The 17,939-nt window shown below is 35.9% G+C and overlaps 1 protein-coding gene across 2 annotated transcripts in view; it reads right to left on the reverse strand.

Annotated features, from left to right (window-relative positions):
* Window positions 1-17,939, reverse strand: part of WWOX (WW domain containing oxidoreductase) — a 530,750-nt gene that overhangs the window by 324,609 nt on the left and 188,202 nt on the right. The window contains exon 9 of one of the 2 annotated variants that reach the window (XM_074839172.1): window positions 4,869-4,948. The exons of the other annotated variant lie outside the window; for it this stretch is intronic. Coding sequence (XP_074695273.1) covers window positions 4,928-4,948 — 21 coding nt within the window. The 3' untranslated portion in view covers window positions 4,869-4,927. Of the gene's footprint in view, window positions 1-4,868; window positions 4,949-17,939 lie in introns of those variants that run through there. 2 annotated transcript variants of the gene reach the window in all.

A 17,939-nucleotide genomic window follows, 5' to 3' on the forward strand; every position in this document is an offset into this window, starting at 1 on the left:
AGAGGTTGCTACATCTGGCCACAGTTCAACACAAATCTGTTAGTAATTTTATAAAATTTATTGTAACAAGACTTCGATGTATTTTACATAAATCTAAAATAATATAAACATATACTGTATATGTGTGCATATTTATAAATAAATTTACATTTTAAGTAATGTGATGTGTTAGTGTTGCATAGAATATAAATTATATAGTAGAAACTACGTATACCTAAATTCACTGGCAAGATTAGAAGTATACTGAGCTTCTTTTAGCTGATACAAGAAAATCAAATAAAATGTTGGTTCTCATAAAACAACTTTTTTAAAATGCCAAACTTTTTTTTTTAAATGATCAAATAAATTTCCCTGATAATGTTTAGTTTGTCAGAAAAAACCACCTACATAATTCACAACAAAACATTCTGGTTTTGGCTCTTGTATAGAAAAGCAGCAGAAAACAAGGTTAGATTCACAATTCTGTCAAAGAGGCATCTTCCTCTTACTTGTGATGTGGGAGTAACCTGGTTTAATTCTCTTCTCTGCCTGGGGGGATTGGAACCCATCGCCTGTCTCTGGTTGATAGCTATGCAGTGGCTGAGGGCCACTCACTTCTCTCCTTGATACAATTCCACTTTCTGTAAGTAATTAAAGTTTCACTGAAGCAGGTACTGAAACCCCAGTGGCCCACTTCCCAGGTAAAAGCCACAATCACCAGCCAAAAGGGTCATTCTCACTTACTTTATTTCTCAATTAGTAGTTTCTCCATACAAGATAAAACAGGACAAGCTGAAACAGAAATGCAGTCCTATTGCTAAAACGCTCTTTTGGCACAGTCATTTAGAGACTTTTCTGGGAGAGTTAGGCTGCAAGACTGAAATTGTGAACCTGAGATAGCAGCTAAGATGTCATTTTGTATTCAGTTTTGTAGGGAATAACTGAACAGTCAGTGTGACACGAGAATGAAAGCAATTCCCTGCCCTGCTAGTAACCTGAGAGTATTTATCTGACAACCTACCTCTGATGTGTGAACAGTTCTGGGGTCACTGAAAATATGATGGTTCCTTCCATCCTAGAATAATTCACTATCTTTTTAAAAAATATATTCACTTGCTATAAAAGCCTTGCCATCACTTACTTCTACCACTGGCAAAGGAAGAAGTTGCACTGTCCTTTAGCCATTATATGGGAGCCTGCATTCACACTCCTTCCAGTCAAAATAACTACAGGTTGAGGAAGCTGCAAAGGGGTCCCAAAAACTTAGAAATTCTATAATGCCAATTTTCTAGTCTGAGATTTGGCCTTCTAAATGACGTCCAGTAAAATACACTGATAGGTATGTGCATCTTTGAAACTGTGATGGTATTACATCAGCATTTATCTAACCTGAAACCACATCAGGAAAATATTATGAAAAAAACCTGTAATTAACTCCTAACAGGATGCTGTCAGTATGCAAATGTAACAGCAATGTACTTTTAGGCGACTTGCATACAGCTATAAGAATTTTCAAAAGTGTGAAAATTATTTCTAAAATGGCACAAAAGTACCATATTTTAAATGGGAATTTTCACTAATGGAATTACTCCCATTACTTCAGGAAGTGCTAATTTTCCTGCTCACTGGAAGCTTAATAAAAGTGCTGTATTTTCTCCCTAATTGTGATTAATCAGTGTGGCACTGTGAATGGCAGCAATTCCTTTTCAAACATGGCAATTTTCAAAATTTGGCAAAGTGTGCATGTTATGCAAATTACTTCATAATTGTACTGTGTGCTAAAAGAAAGGAACAGAACTCCAGGCAGAAGAAAAATAAGCCATTCTGCAGGAGAAGCAGCATCCTGGCCAATGCCAGGCACGGGCAAACAACACAACTGCATATGGCAGCAGCCAGCTGAGGACACTGAAACTTTGTTTCTGCCACCGATTTGCAGCACTCAAAAGCCAGTCACCATTACCTCTAACATTGCACAAAGACACGTGGGACAGAGGAAGGTGGTGAAGTGGTGGTGGATACACCGGGCAGGGAGACTTGGAGGAGATCCCAGAACATCTCTGCCGTTACCACCAGCTCCTCTCCCATCCCAGTCCCAGACCAGCAGCAGCAAGCGAGCCCAGTGCTCTGCAAGCTGAACCCCAGCCCAGGCCCTTCTCTGCGCCCATCCTTCACCGCGGCAGAAGAAGAGGGGCTCGCAGCCTTGGGTTTTGTGTGCACTGTTGGGAAGCCTCGGGCAGGCTCTAACCAAACCTAAATGACCTTGGAAACATTTGAGAAGTACTGCTGCAATGTCTACTCACAGCTAATCCTTTCTGAAACTTGTATCAACACTCACCTTGCTGATAAACAAAGTCTGCTGTAAAATAAAAGGCAAAAAAAAGAGAAAAATCATTGCTTACATAATGAATATACCAAAGGCAAATATTTCCACTGCTTCTAATAAACACACGATATTTCTGTTTAATCTTACAAATTTCCAAAGCTGCACGAGTCAAAAAAGCTGCAATGTCCCTGGGTTATTAATTCTTTAAACAAAATTGAAAGATCCTTATATCCTTATTATTATTAAAATATAAAATAGTATTTCAGAGATGTGATATATATTTCAACTATCAGAAGTATCATTTTGCAATGCTTTCTCATCCCTAGTGAGGCTGAATCTGTACAAAGAATCTGGTGAGTGTAATGGGCCATACATGCCAAAAATTAGGCACAAGAATCTCATTGCAATGGCATCTACTAGATGACAGTATCATTATATGGTCCAACTTGGATTACTCATCTGTCCCTGGAAGCTAGGATATTTCCTAACAGGAATAATGGCTTTCCTATTTTTTTTTCTAGCTGAGAGAGTATGACAATAACTAGATCTGAAGTGTAAACACAATATTGTTTTTGTCAGAGCTTATTTGAAAATGCCCCTTACATTTAAAAAATAAAAGTAATAGAGAAATTATATACTTATTGAAATCAGTATCTGACAATAATACCATTGACCCATACATCTTCCACCTCTTGTTTCTGAGAACCTGAAAGTTCTCTTTCAGAAATGAAGAAACATTCATTTTGGGGTGCACTAAAATGTGGTTATCAAGTAACATTTCCTATTTCATATTTTTCATAACAGTAAATTTCCAAGGTCTGTAGTGTGTGTTGTCAGTGTTTCTCAAGAGAGGGTTTCTGATCATTACTTCAGGTTAAAATGACTTACCATGCAGCCATCTGGTCGCATGCATTAGTACACACTTCAGAAATCCACAAACATTTTATAACTGCACTCCACTGTGCTCTAAGTGCAGCGATGGTAGCACACACCCAAGTACAGTATGTAAATAAGACAAAGACTAATAATGCCTTCAATCCTTCGAGCGCAAAGGCTGCTGTTGTATGTAACATAGCAACACATTTTCCATTACACCCTAAGATTAATAAGCCTCATAGAGACCTGGAAAATCTGACAGAAAACAAGGGCAATACGATGTTCATTTCTGTTTCATTAAACACAGGATGAGCTGATGGATCTCTCCACACTTTGTCACTCCACACTGTTAATGGCTCTTTGACATTATTATTCACCATGGGTGAGATTGTGTAACCTCTGCTCACATTGGTGAGCATTTACAAAAGTAGTCCCACTGGCAACTGCTTTAGAGAGGTTACCTGAAGCATATGGTACTCCTCAGCTCAGCTAAGAGTGGCTGAATCTGACCATAAAAAAGTGTTTGTGAAGGATTTTAGTAATGTGCAGGTAGTTGGTGAAGGGCACTTTAGTGGATACAAAGGTTTAATGCAGCAGTTAAGAACTCCGTTTTCTAGCAGGCTAAATAGTTGAGTGATACTTCTTCATCCTCTTTATTTTTATCTGCATATTTTTAGATCTGATGAAACAGTTTTGCAGTGTTACTTTTGCAAAGCAAGCAATTAAAATACCTGGAACAGGGACACTATAAGCAATAGGAACACAACACAGGCAGCCAAAAGGTGCCTGCAGAGAGGCTCCACACCTCCCTGCAGATAAAACTCATAATGTGAAAAGCCTTGGGAGAAACAAAATAATTTCAACACAAGAAAGTTTATTATTTTTTTCTTAATTATGTATTCAGGGTTTTACTTGTTGTAGTGTAGTTATAGAACACAGTCATACTTTGCATTACCTTTCTTTTAGAACTGAGTATGTCATATTGAATTGGAAAATTAAGAGCAGCACTGAACATAACCATGAATGTCACAGCAACGAACCAGGAATGAACCATTTCTGTGTACCTTCCCTATTTTCATTTGATATTACTCCAATGAGTGACAATTCTTTCCTTTCACTCAAGGTGCTCTCCTTTGTGAAACCCAGAGCATTACAGAAATATGAGTAAACATTACTGTCCTTGTTTTACAAATAGTCCAAATAGGCACAAAGATATGAAACAGCTTCTATTTCCAGCTCACCTTAAGTTTATACACTTACTTTTTTCCATTTGAGAATTTGACCTATGCACCCTGAACCAAATCCATTCAGACAAGGACGCAAACAAAAATATTTCTCATTGGATATTTTCAAACTGGGACTTGTGCAAAGCAACTCACTGCCTTTTCTGTTCTTCTCTGTGATCTGCTTCTTGGACCTTTTCAATATTTCTTCCACTGCCACATAATCACTACCAAGCTGTTAGCCATCTTCTTACACCACTCTACCTACTTTTAAGATCACTACACAGTGATTTTTATTAATTTATCATAATTTGCCAACTAAAAAAGAAAAATACCAATACAGTTCTTAAAAACAAGACACTAGAGAGGGGGATGCTGCAGTCACACAGAACTCACAAAACTTCACAATAGTGCAAGTGAGTGGTATTTTATTCTGTGATTCTGTTCTGTTCCATGATTCTATGATGTCCAAGTGTCCCTTGATGACAGTTTGCACGTGCAAACCCTCATGTTTGAATTCAGATGGTCATGTGGCTTTTCTGTCCAACTGTAAGTGAACAGCAAAGACTGAGAATTTCATATAATAGAAATCAATACATAAGTTACAAAACAATAACAAAGGACATCCATCCAATAAATATAATTAATGAACCAGTTTGAGAAAATTACTATCTGCCTGTAGATATCACACAAATAGGAAAATGGAACATTATGTAAACATAAATCACTGTGCATTATGTGTTCGATTACAGTTTCAGGTTAAAAAAGCAAAATTAATATGACCAATTGTTCCAATTCATATCAGAAAACAGATTTTAAAGAAAGCTTTGGCAAAGTGACATATAAATTATATGTTCAAAATTATAAACTAGATTTCCCCAGACAACCATGGTGATTCCACAAATAGTTTCAGAAATACCTCTGGCTAAATGATCAGCTTTCTAAAGACTTACCAGACAACTTGAAAACAGGAAATTTTAAAAACAATACAACTCATTATATGAGGACTGCTGCATGAGTTGCAATACAAATTCTGTCTTGAGCAGAATTCAAAACTAAAGTGGACACTATAATCATTGTGGGAGATGTAAACGATAGGGTTTTTGCTACAGCACAGAAATGGAAGCAAAACCCCAAAGGTTTAACTAAGTCAGATGCTTGAAACCTAGAACATGAATGGCAGCATACCAGGAAATGAAAGTTACTGAATTAAAGATATGGCATACGCTAAAGACAGTCAATTCTGTGTACGCTGAAGATGTCTGGGATTTCTCAGATACATCTAAAACAATTTGATTTTGGTGAGGAACAGTACTAATCAAAGCACAAAAAAGACTCAGGTCCATTGGATAGAGTTGTCAGGAAGCAAACACAATGTGCCTAAACACCTGTTTTGGAAATGTTTAGTCTTCCATAACACTGTTCTAGAAGATAAATGTATCTGTCGAGGACTGAGACAGAAGGGGGAAGCAGTCAGATACATCACAAATCCAAAACAAATAAACAAAGGCCTAATAAGCAATCAGTTCAAGAAAAACTCCAGCTCAGATTTTTCAGCCATGAGACAAATTCCCACAATGAAAACACAAAAAGTGAAAGATTTTCCTTACATGCAGGTCCTAAGTACAAACAGTGGATGATAAGCAAATTTGGTGGCAGTCTAAGCTTTGACACTGTATTTCAGTAACCAACATGTGTAAAAGATAGTTCATTAAAGCTGAGCTAGCTCCTAAATTTTTACGTCTGTAGAGGAATACTAGCTCTGTTCCTGAAAATAAAACAGTAAAATAATTACAAGCCTTCAGTGTGGATGAGTTTGGTTAAAAAATAAGAAGTAGGAAAAAAACTGTTAAAAATTAATTAATAACCGATTTCTTTCACTATAAAAATCTGAAAGAGACAATGCTGGAAGTAAAATCTGAGAGTAGAACTAGAGACTGAATGATACAAGGAGGAGATATGTGTTCTGTTCGCACGTAGGCAAAATGCTTCATCACATCATATTGTCACAGAGGAAAAGTGTGATGCAAGCCCACCTCTCTTCCCTCTGTGATTGTGTATGTATTAAACCACTTTACAGTCACGTATTCACACATCTATCTTTGTCTTCTTTCTTCGCAAACTAATTCCCGACAGAATACGAACAAGACTGCTTGTGTACCATAATTTCCCAGAGAAAGAAAAAAAACATCTTTTACAAGTGCCTTTGTTACTAATGCTACTTAAAGAAACATTCATTTCAATGTCACTAATTTCACTGAAGCACCACAATAGCAAACTTCTGAAGACAGAACAATATAAAAAATGTAGACTCAAATGACAGCTGAAGAATTGGGGTGATCTACAAGAAACAGCACAAACTGAGCGAAGAGAAAAGCGAGTGGATTAGTATCGCGTTCCTGTATGCTTGGGGTCACTAAGATGAATGTGCATGAGATTCTTTTGTCCATTTGTGCTATAATTTCACACACTAAGAACAAAATTGTGTTCTCTGATATGCTCACAGAAGTCCCTCTGGAATCAGTGAGAATTACACGCCTGCATCTAAGGGCAGAATTTGGCCCTAAGTCATTAGTTAGAACTCTCTGCTGAAACCCTACAGAGAATAGGGGGTATCAGAGGACGATGAGGATCAAACTGATGCAGCACACTCTGAGATTTACTCTCACAGGAGACCATCAAATACTCAGACATTCCAAAAACCCCATCTGTAAAGATAAAAATCTTTGCAAGACTAACACACCATGGTCGTAGAGGCTGCTTTCAGTTAAAACAGACGTAAGCAGCATTAAAAACAGCAGCAGAGGAGAAAACAGCCCAAGATTTTCAGACCTTTATAGAAGAGTCCTAACAATCATTTTCATGAAAAGACAAACTCCTTGAAAGAAAAATAACTTCAATACAGCTATTGTACATATGATGCATATGTTCATAGGTGTCCTTACATCTGCTGAAGAACTGTTCTGTCCTCAGCTAAAGGATAAGCGAGTGAAGTTATTTCACCAAACTTTCCTGCTACTTTGGAAGACTTTTGAGGTGTGTGTACATATATGCATGTCTGTGTATTTAAACATATGTGTATATATATTTTAGTGTTAACTTCCTACTTTCTGTTTGAAGAACTGCCTGTGCATTAATGAATGCCACTGTAGTTGTTTATATTAAGATCTCATATCTATTATTTATTTTGAGCTTTAAGCAAGCAGTTGACACAAAAATAATTACAAACAGTATTTTGCATCAAATGCCTTTAAATTTTTAAGAGTTGTATTTAGCAATATGATTTGTGTCCAGTCCCACCTTCAGACAAATGATTCACTTCTATAAGTACAGACTGGTTTATCTCAGATATTTCCTGGGTACTTCAGTATAAAAAACAAATTTTTGCTTCTCATCAACTATAGTGATAGAATTCTTCTTTTGTTTTGATCAAGGACTGACAATACTCCAATTCTTACTGGCTACAAAGTAACAGCTTAAAAAAAAAAAAATCCACACTATTTAATTCTAAACTCCACTGTATCTGTTGCAGGATAGGCTGGCATTTGCTGTTAAAGCAGAAAATTACAAGAAGGGTCTAATTGACCCTCTTGTGTCTTTGAAAAATCCTGTCTGTTGTCTCTAATTGACCCTCTAGATACCTTTATGGAACAATGAATGAATCCTCCGTAAATAATGGACGGTGATGATTAATAGCCATGGTTTGGCTGGACCTCTGGCTCATGGAGTTGTGCTACTGAACATTTTTTTTGTTTGTTTTTTTACCATCACAGTTCTCTACACTTCATAAACAAACTATTTTGAGATAACAAATACCCCATTGTAAATAACATGAAAAGTTAAATAAAATTAAATGCTACCTCACATAACAGAAGGAAAAATAGAATTATTTGCATTATTCAAAATGGCTTTCCATCACCACCCTTTTCCATGTCATCATACATTCATATGCTTGATTTAGAAAGAAAAAAAGTTTTACATAATGTATCCCCCTCAGAAGACATGATTTATTTCTTTACTATGCATTGTAGTCAATAATAGCAATGTCATATTTCTTTCTCTTGACTCTTAATTGCAATAAAAATCTATGATACTAAGATACTTCTAGATTTGGTTCTGTTAAAACGCTGTCAGAAACCATTATGAAAACATCTCCAAATGCCTCTTCTCTTATTATCTAATGTCTAATGTTTTCAGGCTTGTCAAATTATAAACAGAAATATGTTAAGTTACACCATTACTCTGAAATACCACAAAGAAATCTTGCTGTGTTTTGAAAATAATATTTACAACTTATTAAAACAACTGGCTCAACGCCAGTCCAAGAAATCACACACAGCAATGAATGTTCACATACATCAGCTTTCCTACAGCACAATGACATTTGGTGATGCCATTGAAAATCACTTTCTAAAATTCAGCATCCCATACTGAGTATGTGAAGCAAATAGAGGACAAATCAACATGTTCTTGCAATACACATAACTAAAACAACCAGCAAGTTCTAACAAATTCACTTTTCCAGGTTTAAGAAATATAAGAAATATTAAAGAAATAATAAAGAAATATAAGAAATATTAAGAAATAACTGTGAAAAACATGAGCATGGAGTGCATAAGTTTATTTAGATAGCTAATCCTGACAAGGTAGTTTAAGCTCAACCTTTGAAAAACAACCAACTAGGAAAGTTCTACAAGATCTCAAACAAAAAGCAGCAATTCAGGTCTCCCAGTGAAGAAATAGATCACATTTATCTAGTTTTCTACACCCTAAACTCTCTTAGATACAAGGTGGGACTTGTTGGCCTATTTATGAACCTTTTATAACACTGAAGATAAATGTAGGACCTGAGGTTCACTAAGCAGCTTTGAACTGTGCTTAACAACACTCAGAGAACTTAAGTAAATACCACCATAATTTTATCATGGGAAAACTGACTTGACCAAGGTCACAGAGAATGTCTGTAAATTTATCCTTTAACTAACCCCAGATTATCTAAAAGAGATGGGTATTTTAAATCCAATAGCAACAGTTTTCACAGTAGATATCTCAATTCTTTGTAACTAAATTAAAATATAAGAAATATTCCTTTTAAAGTTAAGATTAATACAACACATATTTGATCATGAAAACAAATCTATGCCTGCTGAAATCCGCCCTGCTCTTTAATGCAGTTTAGTTTCTTACAGGCATTTATCCTGATCTCCAGGAGAAGATGTCTCTTACTGCTGATTCACTGACAGTTGCCCCCATTAAAAATTTCACATTTTTTTAGAAAGATTGTACAATTTAGGCAAGTAAAGTTTGATGATGACTGTACTAAACTGCCTGCAAATAACTATGGTGAGAGGTTAACTGGGAAGCGAGAATATTTTGTAAATTCATTGACTTAGTGTAGATGCAGCATCCTTCAGAGAATGATCTAAATAAGCAGTGCAAGTTGACCTATTATTGGTGTTGCAGTAGGCAGCAATATAATACAGTATTTAACATGTTTCTAAGTGTTATATATACACACCACTTTCTGAATTTCACAGAGTCACAGAATGGCTGAGGTTGGAAGAGACTTCTGTAGATCATCTAGTCCACAGTGCTCAGAGCAGGGTCACTGGAGTAGGTTGCTCAGACCATATCCAGTTCAGTTTTGAGTATCTCTAAGGATAAAGATTCCACAACCTGCCCGGGCAACCTGTTCCAATGTTTTACCACCCTCAGAGTAAAAAGTTGTTATTAATGCTTAAATGAAATTTTGTGTTATTTCATTTTGTGTCCATTTCCTCTTGTCCTGTCATTAGACACTACTGAGGAGAGTCAGGTTCTGTCTTCTTTACTAACGCCATCAGATTTTTTACACAGTTTATATTCATCCAGTAGAAACCTATGTGTCAATTAAAGATGTATATATGGCCTCGCATCCAAATAGAAGTAATTTATTCACACACAATCATCTGATTTACATGTTTAAGAGCAGTAGTCACCAAAGCAAAATAAATGTAGAGTCTTCTCACGCAAATTTGAGATGAACTTGCTTCAGACCCTGAAACCTACATTCCAAAACACCCTGTGCTCAGTGTTACTGGGGTTATGCAAACAGCAAAATGTGACTGCATGTGTTCAGTATATAAATCCAAACACAAATACTATATTTGCATGTGCCACCATTATAAATTATGCTCATTATCCACTATCAGCAGGTGTACTGTGCAACTGTGCTGTGTATGCTATGTGCCTGAAATACAAGGCCTACCAGTTGCTTTTGTGGTTACTATTAAAGGTATAAAACCTAAGAAGATAAGCTAATTTCCTTGTTTGACTAATAGTAAATATTTGATGTGAATTTATGTAATAATAAACTTTATCAAAATATAAATATAATTATACAAATGTATTTATGACTACTTTAAAAGTTCTTATTTATCATGATTGAGATACAGTGGAAGATACATATTCTCTAGGGGAATCTTTATGACAGTAGGTAGATTCATATAAATCATAACACAATTTACAGTAGGAAGTTGTTTGTCTAAATAGTAGAAAACAGTAACCTTTGTACAACTGGGGTTAAACTAATTCTGCTTTAATGAAAAGCAAAATTTACATACAGCTTTGTTACCAAAATAAATAGGGGTCTTAGTCTCTTTCATAGTCATTCCCATTGTGCCTCCACAGCCTCATCTGCTTCCACTAAAATCATGGTAGAAAGCACTTTTTTTTTTTTTTTTTTTTTTTTTAATATCAGGGAGAATACAGCAATTCAGCCATTAGGTCTGTTGCAGTGCATAAAGATCACAGAGTATAAGAGATGCTTAATAACTTCAATCAATTTTTGGTTCTCAATAGCATATACTGAGCCCAAACATTAGAAACTTGATTCAATTAGAAATCTGACTGCTAAAATACCACATATTGTTTTAGTTATAAGCCTGAACACAGAAATGAAAACTGATTATTTCTCTTCAGCTTTTAAAAATATATATTTAGCTCCAACTATTCTCTCAGAAAAATTACATGGCATATGCACAAATGTTTTCACAGTCAGTAACCCAGAACCAAATGGATTTCCAGGACTGAAGACTCAATAGTATAATTTTTATCCATCTCTTAAATTAGAAGTTGTTGCTTATGGTGATGATGGTGACATAGTCTGTAGTTCAGGATGCCTGACACTTCCCATTTCAAGGCTTCAGTACAGTTGCTTATAACTTTAGCAAGCTCTAATTGTTCTCACTGAAGTTTCCGATTACAGACATCCATGTGGGGCACAACTTATATGGGAAAGTTCAGCAAACATGCTTTCATAATTTCCAAAAAGCCAACAAGGGAAAAATACATTATTTTCAGAAGTTTCAAAAAATTCTTACAAGTGTTTTCTGGGAAACCACCAAGCCCCTAAGGCAGAGAGGGACCTCCTAAGTCACCAGTTCCAGTCCAGCATTGCAGGAACAGTACATCTAGCTAGTTTTAAGATGCAGTTTGCTAAAGTGACTTCATAGTCCGTGTGGGAAAGCCAGAAGCTCTCTCCCACTACTCTAATATTAAATGCAGGAAATTAGAGCTGTGGCTAAGCCAAGAAAAAGGTAGAGTAAAAGAAAACCAGAACAAAAAGGTTTATGCGAAAGAAGAGTAGAACAAAATGTGTAAAACACTAAAGCTGAAAGAGATAAGTTGGAATGGGAAAGACAGAAAGAAGGCGCTGAGAGAAGACAGGGCAAAAAAAGGAAAGGTCAGAGTGAGTCTAGGGAAAAAAAAAAAAAATCAGACTTTTGGGAAAAAGCAGTAATAAGGGACAGGGAACATCACTTTATTTCAAAAACTGGATAGTACAGAATTCAGTTTCCACACTGTTCTAATTTCACAAATATTTTAAAAATTAAATACCTCACTAATCACTCTTTGGTGGTTTGTTGAGCAAAAAGTAACATGTTACTACAATTAGAAGTGATTAGTTCAGTTCAAAGGACAATGTCAGTACTTCAAAGGAAAGAATCTAACACCTACTAATAACTCTGTAAGGTTTTCAACCTTTCCCTCCATCTTCCATTGAATATTAAAATAATGAAGAAATAAAGCAAAACCCTTAAACTTTAGAAAATACCAAATTTAGATTGTTTATGAAACCTTAATGCAGCCCCTTGGTTTATGCAGATTGGTAGAAAATTTTTAATTACAAGAGAATACTCAACCACATAATTTTGTCTCATGTATTTTTTTGTATTAGCCCAGGTGTTTTTAGCTAATTATTCTACTAAACATATGTCATCATTCAATATACTTATCCATGCCTATGTTTCCAGTGAAAACACTAAGAGGATCATATTTAATGATTATGCTAATATTTCTATCACTTTCTTTTCAGCATGCCACACATTACATAAATCCATACATACTGTAGAATGAAACAAGTTTAATAAATAAGGCCTCTTCAAACATCTTGGACTATCCCCAGATCTCTGCTGCTGCCAAGTGACTGATTTAAGAGATGGACAAAAGAAGACACACAAAAGTACAGATACTATGATTAATGGATGATCCAAATTCCCCTGAACTGCATATCATGACTTAATGTGAAACCCTGAAGAGATTAAAGGCAGGAATTACATTATCATGAATAATATAAAAAAGTGATATTCTGTTTAAAAGCTTTTGAGTGCAAGTGAGTTGAACAAATACATTAACACAGCTTCCAAAGATTCAATCAGGTTGAATGTTACCCAGAACATATTTTGAAATAAGCTTTATATATCTCATATGTGAAGTACAAGTCTATTTGTGACTGGCACTAAAGCTATTAGCATGTAGATTTTAATTCTTTCTTCAGTTATACAGAGCTTACACTATCTGCATTGTCCTTCTTTTAATAATGGAAACTTCTCTGAATTCCATATGAAGTACATCTCAGTGCTGCAGGTATGAGACACATAGATAGAGATACATTCATAGATACCTAGATTGTTATTCTTTCATTTTATTATAATTTGAAAAACTGTCTCCTTGTTGTAGTGGCACAGTAATATGGCTGTTGCATCTTATTTCTCAGTATTGAATTCATAAACAGGGGTTTGGAGGGCATTTAGTGTTTCATATTATTTCAATCATATCAGTTGAAAATTTGTATTTAAATTATTCAGGCAGTATGTAAAGCTCTTCTATAAAAGATAGCTGTGCATTAACTTACAATTAAATGATGGTTTTAATGAAATTATAGTGTGTGACAGGTTAACGGACTGATGCTGAAAGGCAAATGTCGAAATGAAGTCAAGACGTTTATTTTCAAACTGACAAATCTTAACTCAACCATAACATATAGTTCCATTAACATTATAGTTATTACACAAAATAATTTGGTTGAAAAAAATACATAATAGACCAAGCTGCCAGACCATCAGTAGAAACCCTAACCTCACCATGTTCCATGAAAGACAAACCAAGCCAATGCCTAAGTGACACATGCGTTTTGTTTAAGAGCTGCAGAAAGGGCTACAAACCTAGAACCAACCAGTAAAACACTTTCTCTTGAACAATGTCTTTAATCTTTACTTTTATTTGCTTTTCTCAGTACTAAGGTCAAGCCAACAGCCTCATCATTGCCTAAGCACATCAAAAACTGTTAATGGGATCCTCGGTCCCAACCTCTACTTATTTTTCCCAACTTCTATGGCACAAAGTGGCAGGAAACTGTTAAAATTCAAGTGAGGGATTTGTCTTTTGGAACAGCATCTCTGGATGGCATCATTCCTACAGCTTCCAGCAAGTTAATATTTTAGACTGTCAAGATATGATCATGCTGCTAGATATGATTTCACATAAGGGAGTGAGATGTTTAAAAGAGCAAAACCCTTTCCTCTGAAAAAGTCCTTCTGTCCAAACTGTTTAAGCATGGGCTAAATATCAGCAAACCAGAAAAAGTGACAGAATGACCAGCAGGATATGCAGAGGTGAAACTGAGGATCTTTTTCTTGAAACAAATAATGACACAGGACTAAGCTGATGTACTGATTTTTGGCATGGCCAGGAAAACACAAAGAAACAACAGAGGTTAGAAGAATACACCTGTAGCAAAGAGTTTCTCAGTAACTGGAAACACAATGGACTGTAAGGAGAAGTGAAATGCTGAAAAGTCTGCCTAAATACAGTATTTCATCATCATCATAAAGGAAACAGCTCATGGAACCAGCCCTTGGACAGAGACCTCCTTCTTATTAGCTTGAATACACTACGAATGGCCAGCGTGATTATCATACAGCAGATGTAATTTTGCTACTTTGAAATGAATTATGGTCTCAGTCCGGCTCCTACCAGACCTTTCCACATCACAGAAACCAGGCAGGCTCAGGCTGTTGGGGAGGCAGGGAATGGGTATGGAGGCTTTACCCTTTCACCCCTTCAGGTCAGAATGAAATTGCAGTGCTGGGAAGCCTGCACTATGCTTCAAAAATTTATAGCTGTTAAGGCCAAAAGGGGCCTTTTGTGACCATCTAATCTGACCTGCTGCTTAACTCAGACCATAGCATTTCAGCTAGCTACCCCTATCCACATTCCATCTTCTTTTCTTCCTTCACTACATCTCTTTCTCAGTCTCCTTTTTTGCCTTGTTTCTTTGTTTTTTAAGTGTCAGGAAGCTTCAAATTCCCCAGTTGCCAGTTCATAATTTTTTAAAAAATTACTTTGCTTTCTAAAATCCAAACAAAAGCTTGAAAGGAAGCAGCACATGCGTGTATCTTGTTGCCCATCTTGTTACCAAATCAATGTCATAGACTGGGTAAAAGTAATAGAGATTATATGATCCAAAGCACACTTTAAGCGTCTCAGTGTATGTAAGGCATTAAACAATAAAATACAATTTATTTTACAGATTACCTTGAAGCAATTTTCGGTCTACTGCCACCTGAGCTCTAAGAGCTTCCTACACCTGTAACAACTACAGACACACAGTCTCTCAGTAGAGTCATCCAGAGGTGCATTTTCCGGGTTACTAATTGCCCATATATTGCTCAAAGGAAAGTTTGCCTTTGTTCACTGAGCTGTTGAAAAAGTCTGTGAATATTTCTACTGGATATGCAGATGAACCTACCCACTTATCCAAGTTATGTTGGTAATATATGAGATATTTGATTAAAAAAACAAACCAAAACCACAGAAGCTGCATTAGATGTTTGCAATTCTTGTTTTGGAGGAAAGAACTCCATGTATGTAATGACCTTTTGTTTTTTTTTCCACTGAAACCAAGAAACCAAGTATGTCAACAGCTGTCCCCAGCAATGAAGAAAATGAAGGAATGCCAAGTGGTCAGGGAGGAAGCCAAGAAATCAGATCCCCTAATCCAAGTCTTTGGTACTGTACAGTCTAAGAAGTGGGCCATGTGCATCTCACTTTGTTTCACTTAAGTAAGGTATGCGAATCACAGATGCGCTGAATGGTCTTTTAGAGACTAAATAACAACAGAGGAAGAGAAAGCCCTTAACTAAGGCACCTCAGTTAAATTTCTAGAAATACGTGGAATAAATCATCACCACAGTTCCCACAGTGGACACCAGTAATTCTCTCGCTCAGAAGAGTTTTGACGGCAAACACATCAGAGACCATGGGGTGGCACTACCAAAGGGTGTTGCAGTAGACTACTTAAAAAAAAAAATCATATTTGTACTTTTTACTCATAGCCTTTTCCTTACTCTTATGTTGAACATTCTACAAGGGAATCTGAAGAGAGTTTCCATGTAATCGTCACATCAGTAGTTATTGCTCTTTAGGTATGGTATTTCCTTCTTCTTTTACAAGACATTAAGAAGACATATCATATTTTAATGAGCAGTCACAAATGAAATCACAAAATACCAAGGGGCAACTCTATGCAACTCTTTGCTACAAGGTGGAGCGTGCATGGCAGAATTGATGTGTTCCTGACTTTTCCTTGAGGAGAGACATTTTCTTCATGTTCTTTCCAACTCCTTCCAACTCTGCTTTTACTCTAAACCCAGCATATCTTTTGAGGGAGTTGCTCAATCTTTTGCAAGTTATGACAGGACCCTTATTAGCTCCACTGCACTGCTTTCCAACCATGTGTTGTTTCATAAGACCAAGCAGAATGCGGCTTGCAAGAATAAAGTGAAACCATAAATATAATGTAGCATAATTTCAAAATGTATGAAGTATAACGATCCGTATAATGTTAAAATGTTAGTAATGTCTCTTGATATTATTTCATCACATGCTAGCTGCTATTTCCTGAAAACTCTTTGAAGGATTAAATAAAAACATATGCTATGAACACCCACTGTGCGCTGTAACAAATCAAAACTAACTTCTTAGTTTGATGAAAGTTTCCACAGTGCTCAGTACTGTAAATTAATGTCACAGTGGTAAACTGTTTTGGAAATAGTGAATGCTGCCTTGATGCCAGTTAGTTTCATATTAGTAATATGAGAAGTCTCTACAGTATTTAAAACTGAAACATAAGTGTCTTCTGAACCTAAATTTTGAGAAATACAGTCATAAAATGCTATCATCAGCTGGGCTGATGGAAAACTGCAGTAAGACAATTAACAAGTTCATATATCCAAAATAAACATATCATTTGCCCCTGGTGTAAAGAAGCAAAAATAGAGATGGACAGGACTCCTCATAAGGATTTAATGAGTCAGTGGTCTACTATGAAATAAACTATTTTCTCTGAAGATGGCTAGTTCTGGAGGCAGTATTCAGCTAAAGAACTATTTTTCAGAAAGAAGTTTTAATAAATATTTTGCATTATTGGGTGTATTTTTGTTATCAATATTTATTTATTAATTTACTCAATGTTTGGTCTTATATATGGCCATGAGTTCCACAGCAGATAGATCTTTTGAGCTTTTTTTTTTTTCCTTTTAACAGTTTTAAATCTGCATTTCTCATATTTCTGTTAGGAATAGAAATATAGATGAAAGATTTCAAGTTATAGTCTTTCCACCATTGTTTTGAAAATCAACCTAATGTCCCAACCTATCAGCTGCTTCACAGATAAGCAATCCTACCTTTTTTAGTTCTTCTTTGTACAATAATATCTCCTCTTCCATAAGTGTTCTGCTGGTTTGGTATATTCACTTTTCCTCTGCACTGTAAACCTACTCTTATTAAGTGCCGGCAAAAATTTATGATCATTTAAAAATGAAGTATCTAACATATCAGCAAGTAATATCTTTCTCTACCTTAACAGAGCATCAAATAGGCAGGGAGACAAAGTACAAAGTGCCATAGGCTTCAGCTCACACCTTTCCTTGTTGGAAGTACTGGCCTAGAACAAAGGCTGAAATGGCTTCTAATATACATGGGACATTTTTTTATCCTCACGTAGTCAGACTTCATTTGTTCTCTGCCTCATGTCCTCCTTTCACAGCTGCCAATACTGATTCCCTAAAGCAATCCTAAGCCTTGCTACTGTTTCTAATAACTATCATATGTATATCTGCATAAATATGTTATAAAAATTATAACTATAATCTTCTTCATGATGTGAAGTTTAACAAATTATATTTAAAAGTTTTTGGGGTGGTTTGGGTGGCATT

Source organism: Strix aluco, chromosome 14 (assembly GCF_031877795.1).
Source record: "Strix aluco isolate bStrAlu1 chromosome 14, bStrAlu1.hap1, whole genome shotgun sequence".
NCBI lineage: Eukaryota > Metazoa > Chordata > Aves > Strigiformes > Strigidae > Strix > Strix aluco.